The sequence below is a fragment of the Neofelis nebulosa genome, chromosome 12 (assembly GCF_028018385.1).
Source record: "Neofelis nebulosa isolate mNeoNeb1 chromosome 12, mNeoNeb1.pri, whole genome shotgun sequence".
Taxonomy (NCBI): domain Eukaryota; kingdom Metazoa; phylum Chordata; class Mammalia; order Carnivora; family Felidae; genus Neofelis; species Neofelis nebulosa.
The window spans coordinates 11,260,810-11,277,092 of record NC_080793.1 but is presented as its reverse complement, the minus strand read 5'-3'; the positions used below and the strand labels follow the sequence as shown (position 1 = coordinate 11,277,092).

At 46.0% G+C, this 16,283-nt stretch overlaps 1 protein-coding gene across 1 annotated transcript in view; it reads left to right on the top strand.

The window, feature by feature from the left end:
• Positions 1–9,299: 9,299 nt before the first annotated feature.
• ADGRD2 (adhesion G protein-coupled receptor D2) overlaps positions 9,300–16,283 on the top strand; it is a 35,447-nt gene continuing 28,463 nt past the window's right edge. The window contains exons 1-2 of the mRNA XM_058693346.1: positions 9,300–9,303; positions 9,420–9,583. Of these exons, the coding sequence (XP_058549329.1) occupies positions 9,300–9,303; positions 9,420–9,583 (168 nt within the window). The remainder of the gene's footprint in view (positions 9,304–9,419; positions 9,584–16,283) is intronic.

Genomic DNA, 16,283 nt, shown 5'->3' with positions numbered 1-16,283 from the left:
ATGGATACGTTTATTGCCTTGATTGTGGTAAGGGCATCACAGATGTATGCATACATATGTCCAAACTCATCCAACAGTGTGTATTAAATCTATACAGTTTTTTTTTTTCTGGTGTATCAATTATACCTCAGGAAAGCTGGATTTTTTTTAAGTTCAAGATCCTTGAAAAAGTTCAGGGCATTTAACCCCAAAATTCCACTCCTAGGACTCTTATCTTCAAAGATGCTCATTGTGGCGTTATTTAAAATGGATTATATTGAATTTTATAATGTATTATATATTGGGTATATATTAGATATTGGATTACACATATTAGATATTATACTGGATTCTTTATATTATATATAGCAATAATCTAAAGAAAATCTGGAAACCGCTTTAATGTCAAACAACAGGAGAGTAACTGAATATTTTTTGATGGAACATAAGAGGCCATTAAAAAATGTGTTTTCAATGCATGTTTAATGACAGAAGAAAGAGTGAGAAGTGAGCAGAGTATACGTGGTTCCAACTTTATGACGTATATGTATATTATGTATGTAAAAAAAATCATGTTACTAACAGCTATAATTCCTCACTGGTGGGATATGAGGCTATTCCCATTTTACTCCTTGTACCTCTGCATTTTTTTTCAAATTCTCTACATAGCCATTATTTTTCCCCAACTTTTTATGTTGAAATTTTTCAAACCTTCAGAAAGTTGCAAGAGTAATGCAATGAACAATCCCCCCTCCCCGTCTCTCCGATGAACCAACTGAAAGTTACACAACTTTACACAACGATCCACCCCTAAAAACTAGAGCATGAATCTCCTAAAAGCAAGGACATACTCCTACCTAACCACGATACCATTGTGTGGATGCAGTATTGCTCTCTATTATTCAATCTACTTTCAAATTCCCCCAGTTATCTCAATAACAACCATTATGCGGGTATCTGGCTGGTTCAGTTAGTAGAGTGTATGACCCTTGATCTTGGGGTCATGAGTCTGAGTCTTACGTTGGGCATAGAGATCACCTAAAAATTTTTTTTAATTAGGGGCGCCTGGGTGGCTCAGTCGGTTGAGCATCCGGCTTCGGCTCAGGTCGTGATCTCATGGTCTGTGAGTTCGAGCCCCGCGTCGGGCTCTGTGCTGATGGCTCGGAGCCTGGAGCCTGCTTCGGATTCTGTGTCTCCCTCTCTCTCTGCCCCTCCCCCACTCATGCTCTGTCTCTCTCTGTCTCAGAAATAAATAAACATTAAAAAAAATTTTTTTTAATTTTTTTTAATTAAAAAAACCCATCCATTATGATTTTTGTGATCCAGGAGCCAGTCGAATATCACACACTGAATTCAGTTGTCCCCAAAAATACTTCTACAGGATTCTCCTCAAAACGAGGGCATTCTCCTGCAAAACCACAATGCCTACAAATACCATAAGATCCAGTAATTCTGCTACTGGGTATTTACCCAAAGAAAACAAAAACACTAATTTGAAAAGATACATGCATCTGTATATTTATTGCAGCATTATTTATAATAGCCAAGATACAGAAGCAACCGAAGTGTCCATCGATAGATGATGAATGGATAGAGAAGGTGTAGTATATATACTCAATGGAATATCACTCATCCATAAAAAAGAATGAAATCTTGCCATTTATGACAACATGGATGGACCTAAAGGACATTATGCAAGGTGAAACAAGTCAGAGGGAGAAAGACAAATACCATATGATTTCACTTATATGTGGAATCTAAAAAACAAAACAAACACAAACAAACAAAAACCAAACAGACTCTTAAATACAGAGAATAAACTGATGGTTCCCAGAGGGGAGGGGTGTGGAGGGTAGGTTAAATAGGTGATGGGGATAAAGAGGCACAAACCTACAGTTATAAAATAAATAAGTCACAGAGATGAAAAGTCTAGCATAGAGCATAAAGCCAATAATACTGTAATAATATCATACGGTGACACCTTGGTGAGCATTGAGTAATGTATAGAATTGTCAGATCACTAGGTTGTACACCTGAAAGTAATATTTGGAGCGAATGACATTGTATGTCAATTATGCATCAAAAAAAAAAAGATAAATAAGTTCTGGGTAGCAGTACTGTATTCTATTTTTGAAAGCTACTTAGTAAATCTTAAAAGTTCCCATCACAAGATAAAAAAGATTTGTGACTACATAAGGTGATGGGCGTTAACTAGTTGTGGTAATCCTTTCTCAATATATGTATATCTTAAATCACTATTTGGATACCTTAAACTTGTACAATATTACGTGTCAATTATATCTCAATAAAACTGGAAGGGAAAAAAATGCATCCTTATAAATATTAGATGTGCTGTCATACCCTCAAGTTAGCTTTTAATTTTATATAAAAAATATATATATATAATAAATAAATAAAATATATATATAAATATAAATATATACTTTATATATATATATTTATTTTCCCAAGTGGAAATCATGTTGTAGATAAAGAAACAAGAAATTAAGAAGTTTGGATGGGGCACCTGGCTGGCTCAGTCGATGGAGCATGTGACACTTGATCTCGGGGTTGTGAGTTCAAGCCCCACATTTGGTGTAGAGATTACTTACACACACACACACACACACACACACACACACACACACACACACACACCTTTAAAAAAAAGGAAGAAGAAGAAGTTTAGAGACCAGTGGATTAGTCTCAACCCCCGCTAACAGAGCAGATAGCTTTGGATCGCTGGGGACCCTAGTCTCATCTGGGACCAGGGGTTGGCTTGGAGCCTGTGAATCTAGCTGTGGTCTCCCGGTGAGGTTGGGGGTCCCTGAGGGCTGAGAGCAGATACTCTCTTTTTGTTTCTATTTCGGCACCCAGCACAGCACTGGCCACACTGTCAATGGGTAGTAAACATTGATGAATTGAAAGCTAAGTATTGCAATTATTCCTTGGGGAAGGATACATATGTAGACATTTTTTGCATACTTGAAAGTTGCCAAGAGGAAATGGTAAGCACTCTGACCCCGCCCACCCCCCCCCCCCCACATACACATAAGTTAACTATGGGAGATGATGGATGTGTTTAATTTCCTTGATACTGGTAATCATTTTGTCATATGTAATGAAATCATCATGCTGTACACTCTAGATACACACAATTATATTTGTCACTTATTCCCTAATAAGATTTGAGGAGAAAAAAAAAAAAAAGACCGAAAAACCCCATATTACCATTGTCACGTTCAGGCAATTTAATAAGGTTTCAATATAATTATCTAATATTTAGTCTGCATATTCCCCAGTGTCACCTTTATGACTTTTGTGATCTGGATCCAATCAGAGATCCCCATTGAATTGGTCATTGTGACCCTTTAGCCTCCTTCAATCTGGAGCAGTCTCCAGGCTTTTTGTTCTTCTCTCTTGAAGAGGCCAGGTCAGTGGTTCTGAAGGATGGTCCTCAGCATAGACTTGTCTGATGATTTTGGCAGGTAAGCATTTTTTGGAAGGAGTTCTTCGTAAGTGATGTGTCCTTTCTCAGGGTGCAGAAGATATTGGCTTATCCCAGTATTGGTGGTTTTTTTTAATGCTTATTTATTTATTTATTTATTTATTTATTTATTTTGAGGGGGGTGGGGAGGAGCAGCAGGAGAGGAGAAAGACAGAATCCAAGCAGGCTCCACACTCAGCATGGAGCCCAATGGGAAGCTTGAGCCCACAAACCATGAAATCACGACCTGAGCCAAAATCAAGGGCTGGATGCTTAACCAACTGAGCCACCCAGGTGTCCCCCAAAATTAGTGGTCTGAGGTTTAACCATTTGGGTAAGGTGGTATCTGTCAGATTTCTCTTTTTGTAAAACGATTTTCTCCTCTACATAATTAGAATGTCAATTTGTGGGTTAATTCTTTGAAAACTGCGTGCATACCCTATTCCCAGTAGTCTTTTACCCACTGGTGGTAACACCCACCGATGATTTCTGCCCAGATTTTGTTCACTGTAAGATGCCATTTTCTGTTTCCATCGCTCCTTAGTTGACCCTCTTTTGTAAGGAATCCCTTGGGGTTTTTTTTTAATTCTTTTTTTTTTTTTCAAATTCAAGGATTTCTTTTTTATTCTATGTCATAACCCATTCACGTTCTTCATCATTTTGATCTTCCATTGCCCCAAATTTGGCCATTGGAGCCCTTTCAAAATGGCTCCCCACAAGTTTTAGTCCCTGTCTGCTCTCTGGCACAATGGGATATTTCAATGGAGCACGTGCTAGGTCCATCCAGCCTCATGGGCACAGAAACAGCCATTCACCTCTGGACCCATGGGAGCCCTGAAGGAGCACGGCAGACAGTGAGTGAAGCATCGGGGGCTGGTGGGCACCCCAAGTTCTCTCTCCGAAGTGTCAACAGCCGGGGCTTTAGTTAATGGCCCCATCCCACGGGGATAGGGCCAGTTGCCTTGAGGTGGCTGCTTAGGGACAAGCACCAGCCCACATATATCACTTCACATCCATCTATTTACTGCTTGTGCATGGAAGGATGTTAATTAGAGTACAAAGATGGATATGAACACTTCCACTCCCCGCCCAGAAAGTTCCCTCCTGCTCCCTCCAGTCAGTCCCTCAAAGAGACCATCACTTTCTAATACCCAAACATTCTAGAACTTCACATAAACAGAGTCGTGCAGTGAGCGCACCTCCTTTCTTTTAGCTGCCAAATAAGACGGTGTTGGAGAGCCTGGCAGTGCCACCATTGCACCCCAGATCTTTCTGGAGCTTTCCTGGGGAGAGAGGAAGAAGCAGGACGCTGCTGTCCGTCTGCAAGTTCTTTCTCCAAATCCCTGCTCCCAGGCTGGTGGCTGGGAAGGGGTCCCAGACCAGGCTCATTTCCCGACCCAGAAAAAAATTCATCTTCGGTGGCCCAGAAACTATGGCCTAGAAATCCCCCTGGACGTGGCAGGAGCCTGTCTACCCAGCAGTGAGGCTCAGACGCTCTGACGGCCCCCGAGCCCCTGACCGGGGGACCCCCAGGGGACTGTGGTCTTGTCCATCTGCCAGCAGAAGCAGTGAGCAGCACCAGTGGCCGGCCGGCCGCCCGCATTTCTGCTGTCAATCTGCCCGCTGCCCTGGGTTGTTTACTGGAAGCTGGCCTCCCTGCGAGGGTTCAAAGCCCTGGCCCTGGGCACGTCTGCGGCAGGAAGCAGGCCGGGCAGTAATTGGCGGCACAGCTGTGCTAAGCGGCCAGCACTGACCCACTATCTTCCCCCAGCGGTTGCCTTTGAGTGGCTCCATGCTGACCTTCCAGGCCTGCAGGGACTTCCTGCCGAATGCCAAGCCGGCACCAGCAACAAATTACTCATTCCCTGAGAAATCTATTAAAAGGTGACAGTAGTTTGGGGGCCGGGTGGCAGGGGGCCCCCAGCACAGGAAACCTAATGTCTTCTGTTCCCAAGAGCCCCAGCCGACTCCTGCAGAACTCAGAGGGAACTGAGCTAGAACTCTAAAATTGGGGGCCCTGGAAAAATGACCCGGAGATGAGGAGAAGCTGACATCCTTGAGGCCCGTCTATGGGCCTGAGTCCCCTGGACCTCATTTCCAACCTGCTATTTCCGCTCTGTGTGACCTTGGGCAAGCCGCTTGGCTTCTCGGAGTCTTCCATACCCACAAAGGAGATGAGAAACCTGCCCCTCAGATTGGCAAAAGCAAACGAAGTGCCAGGCATACAACAGACGCTCTGTGAGCATTGCTGGATCAGAGGCAGACTCTTGTTCATTTCGGTCTCCAGCCGAGAGAGGCTGAGCCCAGTGACCTGCCCTCGTGAGCCCGCATCCAGAGTAGGGCAGTGGCCAAGCCTCGAGGTCAAGTGGAAAGGAGCTGCGGCTGGAGTGTAGTCATAGGGTCCTTATGAGATCATGGGGGGCAGGAGGCTTGGAGTTGAGGCCTGAAGGGTGAGTATCTACATCAGCCCTCGCGAGCCCCAGGCCCCGGCCTCAGAGTCACAGAGCTCTGTCCTCTGAACCTGGTTGAGCCCAAACACTAATGTACTATTTTCATATATGATGAGGTGGTGCCACCGCACCCACCGGACCTAAGACGTTGAGGACCCGAAATGCCAGCTTGTGATGCATAGCTCAATCTCATAGTCACCAGATGTCCCATCGTCATGTGCTCAGTCTCTACTGGGGCAGCAGGATGCCAGGAGCTAATTCTCTGGCTACAGGGGTCATGGACGTGCTTCTAAGCCCTAGTGAAAAGAAATAATTTTTGTTTAACAGATACATTCGATTCATTTGGCCAATTGCCTGTTTCTTTAGAGATGTAATCATTCGTTAATTGATTGGCGGTGAACTGGCTTGGGAGAATCTGTTTTCAGCAAAACTGATCGGTGCCGACTTCAGAGATGGCTGGATTCAGCACACAAATAATGGCCTCAAGAACTTCTTCCTGTTCTTGGTTTTGCTCTCTTCTTGCTTGGCTTTGCGTTCATTTGACTTTTCCCTAAAGCGTGGCAGAGATGAGTACCATTCTCCCAGTCTGGCTGCCCCAGTTGCAATGGCTCCTCTGGTAATTCTCGCAGAAGAGCTACCTGGGTCATGTGTCCATCCTACAATCCATCTCCTGGGCTGGGGACATAGAATCATACCCTGACTGCATAAACCTGGGTTATATGCCCCCCTGTGGGAGGCAGAATTCTAAAGATGCCCTCCCCAGCCTGATTTCCATTGTTGGTTATTCGACTAAGCACTAACCTAGGTACTGCTCTGTGATGGGTTAATTTTATGTGTCAAATTTGACCCAGATGTTGGGAAAAACATTATTCGGGATGTTTTTGTAAAGGTGTTTTCGGATGAGATTCACATGTAAAGCAGTGGCGCCTGAAAAAAAGCAGATTCTCCTCTGTAGTGTGGGTGGGCCTCATCCAGTCAGTTGAAGGCCTTAATAGAACTAAAGACCGACCTCCTCAAAGCAAGAAGGAATTCTGCCAGCCAACTACATTTGAATTTGAACTATGACTCTTTCCTGGGTCTGCAGCCCACCAGCCTGCCCTGCAGATTTTGGATTGACCAAGCCTCAATAATCCTCTACAAGCCAATTCCTTAAAGTAAATCTGTCCTTCTGTCTCTCTCTCTCCATATTTTATATGTTTTATATATATATTTTTCTATATATTTACATATATATTTTTATAAACATTATATATGTGTGTGTGTGTATACACACACACACACACACACACACACACACACACACACACACACGATTCTCCAGGACAAAGCCCAGCCTCTGAATGACAGCCAGCAAGGGAGTAGGACCTCAGTCCCACAACCACAGGAACAGAATCTGGCTGACACCCTGAATGGGCTTGCAGGTGATTTACCCACAGAACCTCCAGAAACACACGCAGCCCAGCCAATACCTTGATTTTGGCTTTGTGAGACCCAGAGCAGAGGAGCCATTTGAGCCGACCTAAACATCTGACCCACCAAACTGTGAGGTCATCGATCTGTGTTATACGGAGCAGCTAAATTTGTGTAATTCGCTATGGCAGGAATTAGAAAACAAATATACCACCCATGGAGCACAGAGCAGGATCAGCCCTTCCCAACAGCACAGAGGTTTACCTTTAAGGCGGGGCTCCCCCCGAATCAGGTGCTGTTCCCAGAAGGAGCAGGAAAGGGTCCTGGACAGGGTCCGCCACAGTGTCCAAGCTCAGAATGGACTCCCCGATGCCTGGCACCCTGGCACCCGGCGTCAGGCTCTAACAATGCCCCTACAACAAGGTGGCAGTGGCTTTCTCTGCCCCTGGCACTTCTCCAGCCCCGCCTCTAGCTTCTCTCCGTTTTTCTGGCTTCTTCAGTTTTCACCCCACACTATGCAGGCGTCCAGAAAACTCACCCGAGCCTGGCCAGCTCCCTGGGTCAGACATGATGCAGTTTCCATGTAAACCCTCGTGGTGCAGGATCGCTGGAGTTGGACAGGAGGAAGTAACAGGAGAAACGGCAGGTGCTCCAGGTCACGGGATGCCCGGGCAGGGCTCCCTGTGCTGTGTGCTTGGTGGGCACTGCCACCATTAGTCATTGTCACAGCTCCGCCTCGTGGGCAATAGGATCCCCATTTCTCAGAACAAAAAAAATCAAGGCTCACAAAAGGTAAATCCTTGCCCGCTCTTCCAGTTACAAGTGACAGAGACTAAGTACAACCTCACTTGAGAAAAAGGAGCATGTGTTGGAGCAGGAGACCAGGAAGACCGAGGAGGGGGCTGCCTTCAGGGACTCAGTGAGTCCCTCAGCCTCGCGTGCCCTCTCTCTCTCTCTCTCTCTCTCTCTCTGCCTGTCTCTCTACCTTTCTCTCCCTTCCACCCTCCCTCCCTCTCTGTGTGGTTGTTCTTTTCTGTCTCCCATCTCATGAGCGCCCTCCTCTTGGCTTGCTTTATGCCCTCCCCCTGCATACCCCTGGCAGAGATGAAAGCCTGGTTTTATTTGGACAGTAAAATGTCCAGGTGATAAATAACATTTCTCCCTTATGACCAGCGATATGTAAATGAAGGTATTCTATGGTACTTATGGGAAGGTTGCCTAAGGGAAGACAAGCTGACTCCACTGGAAGGAGCACCTCTTTTCCCCTTCTCCACTTTCTCCTTCTTGTTGCCTAAACCATGGGTGTAATGGCTGGAGCTCTGGCAACCATTTGGGGCCATGATATGAGGCTGGATGTCCATGCCAGTAATATGAGCCCTGGACTGGACACCACAAGGCTTCTTTTACATGACAAACAAACCAACCCTTGCATGTTTAAACTACTTTTATTTGCAATTTTTTTTTCAACTTTTTTTTTTTTTTTTTTTTGGGACAGAGAGAGACAGAGCATGAACGGGGGAGGGGCAGAGAGAGAGAGGGAGACACAGAATCGGAAACAGGCTCCAGGCTCCGAGCCGTCAGCCCAGAGCCTGACGCGGGGCTCGAACTCACGGACCGCGAGATCGTGACCTGGCTGAAGTCGGACGCTTAACCGACTGCGCCACCCAGGCGCCCCTTTATTTGCAATTTTTGTTAGAGGCAGCCAAACTTAACCCCACGATGCCTGGCCACAAGCAGTTCTGATTTCACATTGTTCCTACTCAGAAACTCCGAGTCAGGGCCCCTGCTCTCTTCACTCCACAGCTCCACACACGACCAAAGAAACGGACAAACCGTGGCCCAAGCCTACAGCTGGTGTGTTTTGTGTTCCTCGTTTGTTTGCTTTTGAGGAGTGGCAGCCAGAGTGGGGTCACATGAGTGGTGGGGGAGGGGGATTTCCCCGAAGAAGGGGGTGTGCTGGCACCCGGGAAGCGATGGGTGCCTACTACAGCTAGCACGTGGGGACTCCCAGTTGGCCTGACCCCCAGGCTGGGCACTCTTCACCCTACTCTGTGGCAGTCTTCACGGGATAGCTTCCCTATCCAACCTTTCAGGTGTGGACACCATTGAAGGAACCCACTGGGGTCAGCCTGACCTCTTGCAAGGAGGTCCATCTGGAGGCCACAGTGTGTGGAGGCAAGAGGACAAAGGTGTGGAGGACTCCAAGGTCAACCCCAGGGATGTGTCTCAAGCTGGCCCCGCCCACTACTCTCGGGAGGTGAGTGTGGGTGTTGGAGTCAGACAGAGCTGAGGTCAAAGCCCACCTCAGCCACTGCAGCTGTGTGGCCTTGGGTGACTTGTTTTACCTCTCTGAGCCACCACACCAGTTCCCTCTTTTCTATCTCCCGGTCTGTCATCGCTCCCTCCCTGCCAGTCCCACACACACCTAGGATCCCACCTTCTGCCTCTCACCCTGTCTACCTACCCTCCGAAAGGCCTGCCTCAGCAGCACCCACCCTCCCCATCCCCTTATCTCCCACCCCACACCCCACAAGACTGAGCCTGGGTTGTGCTAACACTCTCTCCCAGATGCCAGGCCATTCTGATGCGGCCTGAGAAACAATTCAACTTCCAGAAATTCCAAATTACCAAACCTGCAGAACGGACAACGTCTGTCCAGCCCTGAGTCCTGTCCCTGCTCGACTGACCCCCTCAGGCTCAGCAGTGGGAGTCACAGATCAACAAGCCCTGGATTCCTACCCCAGAGCAGGGAGGCGGCAGAAGGTAAGTTCTTCATCCCACTGGAGCCCGGGACACTGCGTTTTCCTAACCTAACCATACATGCAGACTAAATGCCCCCTGGGGAGGCAGGGCAAGCAAGACTAAGCCAGGCAAAAAAGTAAACCTTAATTTTAAAATTACTTTCAGGAGCACCTGGATGGCTCAGTTAGTTAAGCGTCCGACTTGGGCTCAGGTCGTAATTTCATGGTCCGTGAGTTCAAGCCCCACATTGGGCTCTCTGCTGTCAGTGCAGAGTCCACTCCGGATTCTCTCTCTCTCTCTCTCTCTCTCTCTCTCTCTCTCTCTCTCTCTCCCCCACCCCCACTCATGCTCTCCCTCTTTCTCTCAAAAATGAATAAACATTAAAAAAAATTGGGGGGCACCTGGGTGGCTCAGTTGGTTAAGCGTCCAACTTCGGCTCGGGTCATGATCTCTCGGTTTGTGGGTTCAAGTCCCGTGTCGGGCTCTGTGCTGACAACTCGGAGCCTGTAGACTGCTTCGGATTCTGTGTCTCCGTTGTCTCTCTCTGCCCCTCTCCCACTTGTGCTCTGTCTCTCTCTCTCTCTCTCTCTCTCTCTCTCTCTCTCTCTCTCTCCTTCACAAATAAACATTAAAAAAAAATTTTTTTTTAATTTGAGGGGCGCCTGGGTGGCTCTGTCAGTTAAGCGTCCAACTTCAGCTCAGGTCACGATCTTGCAGTTCTCAGGTTCGAGCCCCATGTCGGGCTCTGTGCTGACAGCTCAGAGCCTGGAGCCTGCTTCGGATTCTGTGTCTCTCACTCTCTCTGCATCTCCCCTGCTCGCTATCTCTCTCTCTCTCTCTCAAAATAAATAAACATAAAAAAATTTTAATTTTAAATTACAGTTCTTTTATTATCTCAATTTTTTATTTTTTATTTAATGTACTGGGTTTTCTGATACATAGTATTTAAACTTTGTTATTTAAATATTTGTTATTTTGTTATTATTTTCATGAATAAGGTACTACATGCTCATAAAAACAAGAGAGTAATGAATAAACTAAAATGTGAGTCCCTGGTAATCAGAGCAGAAGTCAGAAATGTTGCTTGTGCCATCCCTTGATTAAAAATAATAATAATAAAGGAGGAAAACGAGAAACGCAAACACTATCCTTCACTTTGTCATTTGGAGGCGGCTGTGTGGCTGCCCCCTCAGATCACCTCTCCTCATGCTGACAACTGTCCCCAGAGACCCCACCTGAGGGCAGGGACTGGCTGGGATCCGCATCTGTCCCAAGCAGCTAACAGAGGGCCTGGTGGAGAGGAGAGGCTGCGTATGTTTGCCAGAAAGGAGGAGAGGAGAATGGATAAAAAGGAAAAGAAGGAAGGAGAGGAGACACCCCACTTCCTCGCTAAAACAGAATCCTGGGGGGACCCACAGAGAACAGCTCAATCTGCCTGGAGGGGCGTGGAAGCAGCCAGTGACACCAAGCAAGCAGAGTCTTAAGGAATGACTGGGAACTCTCTAGAACTTGTGGACAGAGAAATAGGAAAGGCAGTTCAAGTGGAAGGCACGGCGGCCATGCAAAGGCACGGAGGCCTGAGAGAATACGGCACATCTGGGCCTTCCACTACAGCCCCAGAGAGGGCACTGGAGAAGAGAGGGGACAGGACAGGAGGTTGAGGACATCAGAGACGAACTTCTGAGCTGGGCCGTGTGGTTAACTTACCCCCTTGATCTCAGGGAACACCCATGACACGCACACTGAGCCTCAGCTGAATTAACCACATGGGCAATTGTTGAACCAGGTCAGGAGGAGGGGACCCCAAGTCTACCCGCTGGAGGGGCAGAAGAGCTGGGCCCCGTTCCCGGCCTAGGCCCCCAAGCGGCTTCTCCTCCCTCCCACTTACTCCAGTCTGGATGTTTTTCTCTGCGCTTGATGAAGTTAAAATAAGCCGTCTCCGGGGTGAATCGCAGGCGTTCAAATTGGATTGGCACGCAGACTTCGAGCAGTTGGTGGCAGGAGCCAGGGGACCCGGAGAGCAGGTTTTCGCTGGAGGGGACATGAGCTTTATTTCCCTCTTGGTTGCTGACAAGGAAGCAGCTGTCCTTCCCTGATTATTTTTACCTCGAGTCACAGCCGTGATGCTCAGCCTCCCCAGTGCCCGCCCGCCTGCCAGGACCAGGTGAAGAGCCCGGCGCCCCGGCCCAGCTCTGCCATGAGCCTCGAGCTCCACCTACTGCTACCTTCACACAGGACCGAAAGCCAGGCCCCTGTCTCAGGTCCAGACACTCCACTCAAAGGTGGGGTCACTGCCCGGAAGCCAGAGAGCAAGAGCAGCCTTAAAGATCATTTGGGACAAAAAAGAAGGGAGGGAGGGAGGGGGGGAGGGAGGGAGGGAGGGAGGAAGGAAGGAAGGAAGGAAGGAAGGAAGGAAGGAAGGAAGGAAGGAAAGAAGAGAGGAAGGAAAGAAGGAAGGAAGGAAGGAAGGAAGGAAGGAAGGAAGGAAGGAAAGAAGAGAGGAAGGAAAGAAGGAAGGAAGGAAGGAAAGAAGAGAGGAAGGAAAGAAGGAAGGAAGGAAGAGGGAAGGAAGGAAGGAAGGAAGGAAAGAAGGAAGGAAGGAAGGAAGGAAAGAAGGAAGGAAGGAAGGAAGAGAGGAAAGAAGAGAGGAAGGAAGGAAAGAAGAGAGGAAGGAAGGAAGGAAGAGAGGAAAGAAGAGAGGAAGGAAAGAAGGAAGGAAGGAAAGAAGAGAGGAAGCAAAGAAGGAAGGAAGGAAGGAAGGAAAGAAGAGAGGAAGGAAGGAAGGAAGGAAGGAAGGAAGGAAGGAAGGAAGGGAGGAAAGAAGAGAGGAAGGAAATAAGGAAGGAAGGAAGAGGGAAGGAAGGAAGAAAGAAGAGAGGAAGGAAGGAAAGAAGAGAGGAAGGAAAGAAGGAAGGAAGGAAGGAAGGAAAGAAGGAAGGAAGAGAGGAAAGAAGAGAGGAAGGAAAGAAGGAAGGAAGGAAGAGGGAAGGAAGGAAGAAAGAAGAGAGGAAGGAAGGAAGGAAAGAAGGAAGGAAGAGGGAAGGAAGGAAAGAAGAGAGGAAGGAAAGAAGGAAGGAAGGAAGGAAGGAAGGAAGGAAGGAAGGAAGGAAAGAAGAGAGGAAGGAAAGAAGGAAGGAAGGAAGGAAAGAAGAGAGGAAGGAAAGAAGGAAGGAAGGAAGGAAAGAAGAGAGGAAGGAAAGAAGGAAGGAAGGAAGGAAAGAAGGAAGGAAGGAAGAGAGGAAAGAAGAGAGGAAGGAAAGAAGGAAGGAAGGAAGAGAGGAAAGAAGAGAGGAAGGAAGGGAGGAAAGAAGAGAGGAAGGAAGGAAGGAAGGAAGGAAGGAAGGAAGGAAGGAAGGAAGGAAGAGGGAAGGAAGGAAGGAAGAGGGAAGGAAGGAAGGAAGGAAGGAAGGAAGGAAGGAAGGAAGGAAGGAAGGAAGGAAGGGAGAAAATTCATGACAAATTCCCCTTCCTACCACAATGAGCTCATTTGTTGTTTTTGTATCAGTTCAGACTTTTAGTTTGGTAAGACTAAACATGGATATCACTAAGCACTTCTAAATCTGCCTTGTCATTCTAGCCTTGAAAAGCCCAACAGGTGGGTGTCCTTAGCTCCATTTCATTGCTGAGGACATTGAGGCCCAGAGGCAAAGTGGCTTGCCTGAACTCACAGATACAAAAACAGAATGGAAGAAATGGGATCAGAATCCGTTTATCTACCTGCAAATCTCATACACCATCCAGTGTATTTTCACGTCTTTGTCCACGTATCAGTTAAGAATGCTCTCAGTTGCAACTAACAACAACGGTGCTTCCTGGGTGGCTCAGCTGGTTGGGCATCCGACTTCAACTCGGGTTATGATCTCGCAGTTCATGGGTTCGAGCCCCACGTCGGGCTCTGTGCTGACAGCTTGGAGCCTGGAGCCTGCTTTGAATTCTGTGTCTCCCTCTCTCTCTGCACTTCTCCTGCTCACACTCTGTCTCTTTCTCTCTCTCAAAAATAAATAAACATTAAAATTAAAAAAAAATAAAATAAAGAAATGGTGGCCTATTTTCCTTGTGTAACAAAAGACTGACAGTAGGTGGTATCTAGGTTGGGAGGCAGCACAATGATGCCATCGACCCAGGATTTTTAAATCTTGCTGTTCATATCATCCTTGATAGGTTGCTTTTCAACTGCTTTGGGTCTCATGGTCACAAAATGGCTGCTGCAGCTCCAGGCACCTCACCTGCATTCCAGACAGAAGAGAATAGGAGGAGAGGATGGTGAAAACAGTGATAATCCCTTTTATCAGAAAAGCAAAAAGATTTTTCTGAATTCCTCCAGGAGACTTTGGTTTATATCTTAATGGGAACATGACTATCTGTAGCTGCAAGGGAGGTGGAGAAAGAACATGTTGAAAACAAAGGAGGACACAAATGCTACGTTGGTCTCCAATAATATCTACGAGTTTACTTAGAGTTGTACTTGGTTACAATTACACGACACATAATTTTTGCTTCCTACTTTTTCCTTTCCTTTTTTTAAAAATTGAGGTAAAACTGACATACAACATTATATTAGTTTCAGGGGTACAACACAGTGGTTTAAAATATTTGTCTATATTGCAGAATGATCACCACAATAAATCTAGTTAACATTTATTACTGTACGTACAGATTTTTTTTTCTTATAAGGACTTCTAAGATCTATCCTCTTAGCAACTTTCAAATATGCACTACAATATTATTAGAGTCACCGTACTGTACATTACCTCCCCATGAACTATTTATTTTTGAACTGGAAGTTTGTACCTTTTGACTCCCTTCACCCATTTTGCCCACCCCCAGCCACCAGCTCTGGCAACCACCAATCCATTGTCTCTGCCTGTGAGCTCGGTGGTTTGGCTTAGTTTGGTTTTTAGATTCCACATATAAGGGAAATTATATAGTATTTGTCTTTCTCTATCTGACTTATTTCATTTAGCATGATGTTCTCAAGTTCCCAAATGGCAAGATTTCATTCTTTTTTATGGCTGAATAATATTTCATATATATACATACACCACATCTTCATTATCCACTCCTCTACCAACGGACCCTTAGGTTGTTTCCACGATTTGTAATATTGCAAATAACACTGCAATGAACACGGGGATGCAGGTACCTTTTGAAGTTCGTGTTTTCATTTTCTTCAGTGAAGTACCCAGAACTCAAACGCTGGATCATATGGTAGTTCTATTTTTGATGTTTGGGGGGAACTCCCATACTGTTTTCCCCAGTGGCTGCACCAGTTTGCATTCGCACCAACAGTGCGCAAGGGTCCCCTTTTCTCCATACCCTCGCCAACAATTCTTATTTCTGGTCTTTTTGGTGATAGCCATTTTGACAGGTGTGAGGCGATATCTCATTGTGGTTTTGATTTGCGTTTCCCTGATGATGCGTGAATTTGAGCGTCTTTTCATGTGCTTGTTGTACCTGTTGGTATGCCTTTGGAAAGACGTCTATTCAGATCTTCAGCCTATTTTTTAAATGGGTTGCTTTTTGCTTGTCTGTTTTGCAACTGAGTTGTAAGAGTTCTTGATGTATTTTGGATTAACTATCAGATATACAGTTTGCAGATATTTTCTGCCATTCAGCAGATTGCCTTTTCGTGTTGTTGATGTCTTCCCTCGCTGGGTAGACACTTTTCAGTTTGATACGGTTCCACTTGTTCGTTTTTGCCTTTGTTGCTTTTAGTTTTGGTGTAAAATCCAAAAAATCGTCATGAAGAGCGATGTCAAGCAGCTTACTGCCTATGTTTTCTTCCGTGAGTTTTATGGTTTCAGGCCTTATGTTCAAGTCTTTAATTCACTTTGAGTTAATTTTCGTATATGGTATAAGATAGTGGTCCAGTTTCATTCTTTGGCATGTGGTTTTCCAGTTTTCCCAGCACCACTTACTGAAGAGACTCTCCTTTCCCTTTTGAATGTTCTTGGCTCCTTTATCATAAGTTAACTCCTACTTTTCCCCCTTTAATTTATGTCACTTATAATTTCCTTATCTGTACACTGTTTTTGTAATTCTCCTCTTTAATGGTTTGACAATAAGTATTTCTTCAATGGATAAGCCATAATGTATTTGTTGGACACGAGCTGCCGACATTTCCAATATTGTACGTACTACTATGATGAACATATTCATGCATGAAGCATTTTCATTTAGTTGGATGTCTCTCCCAAACATAAATTGAATTGCTT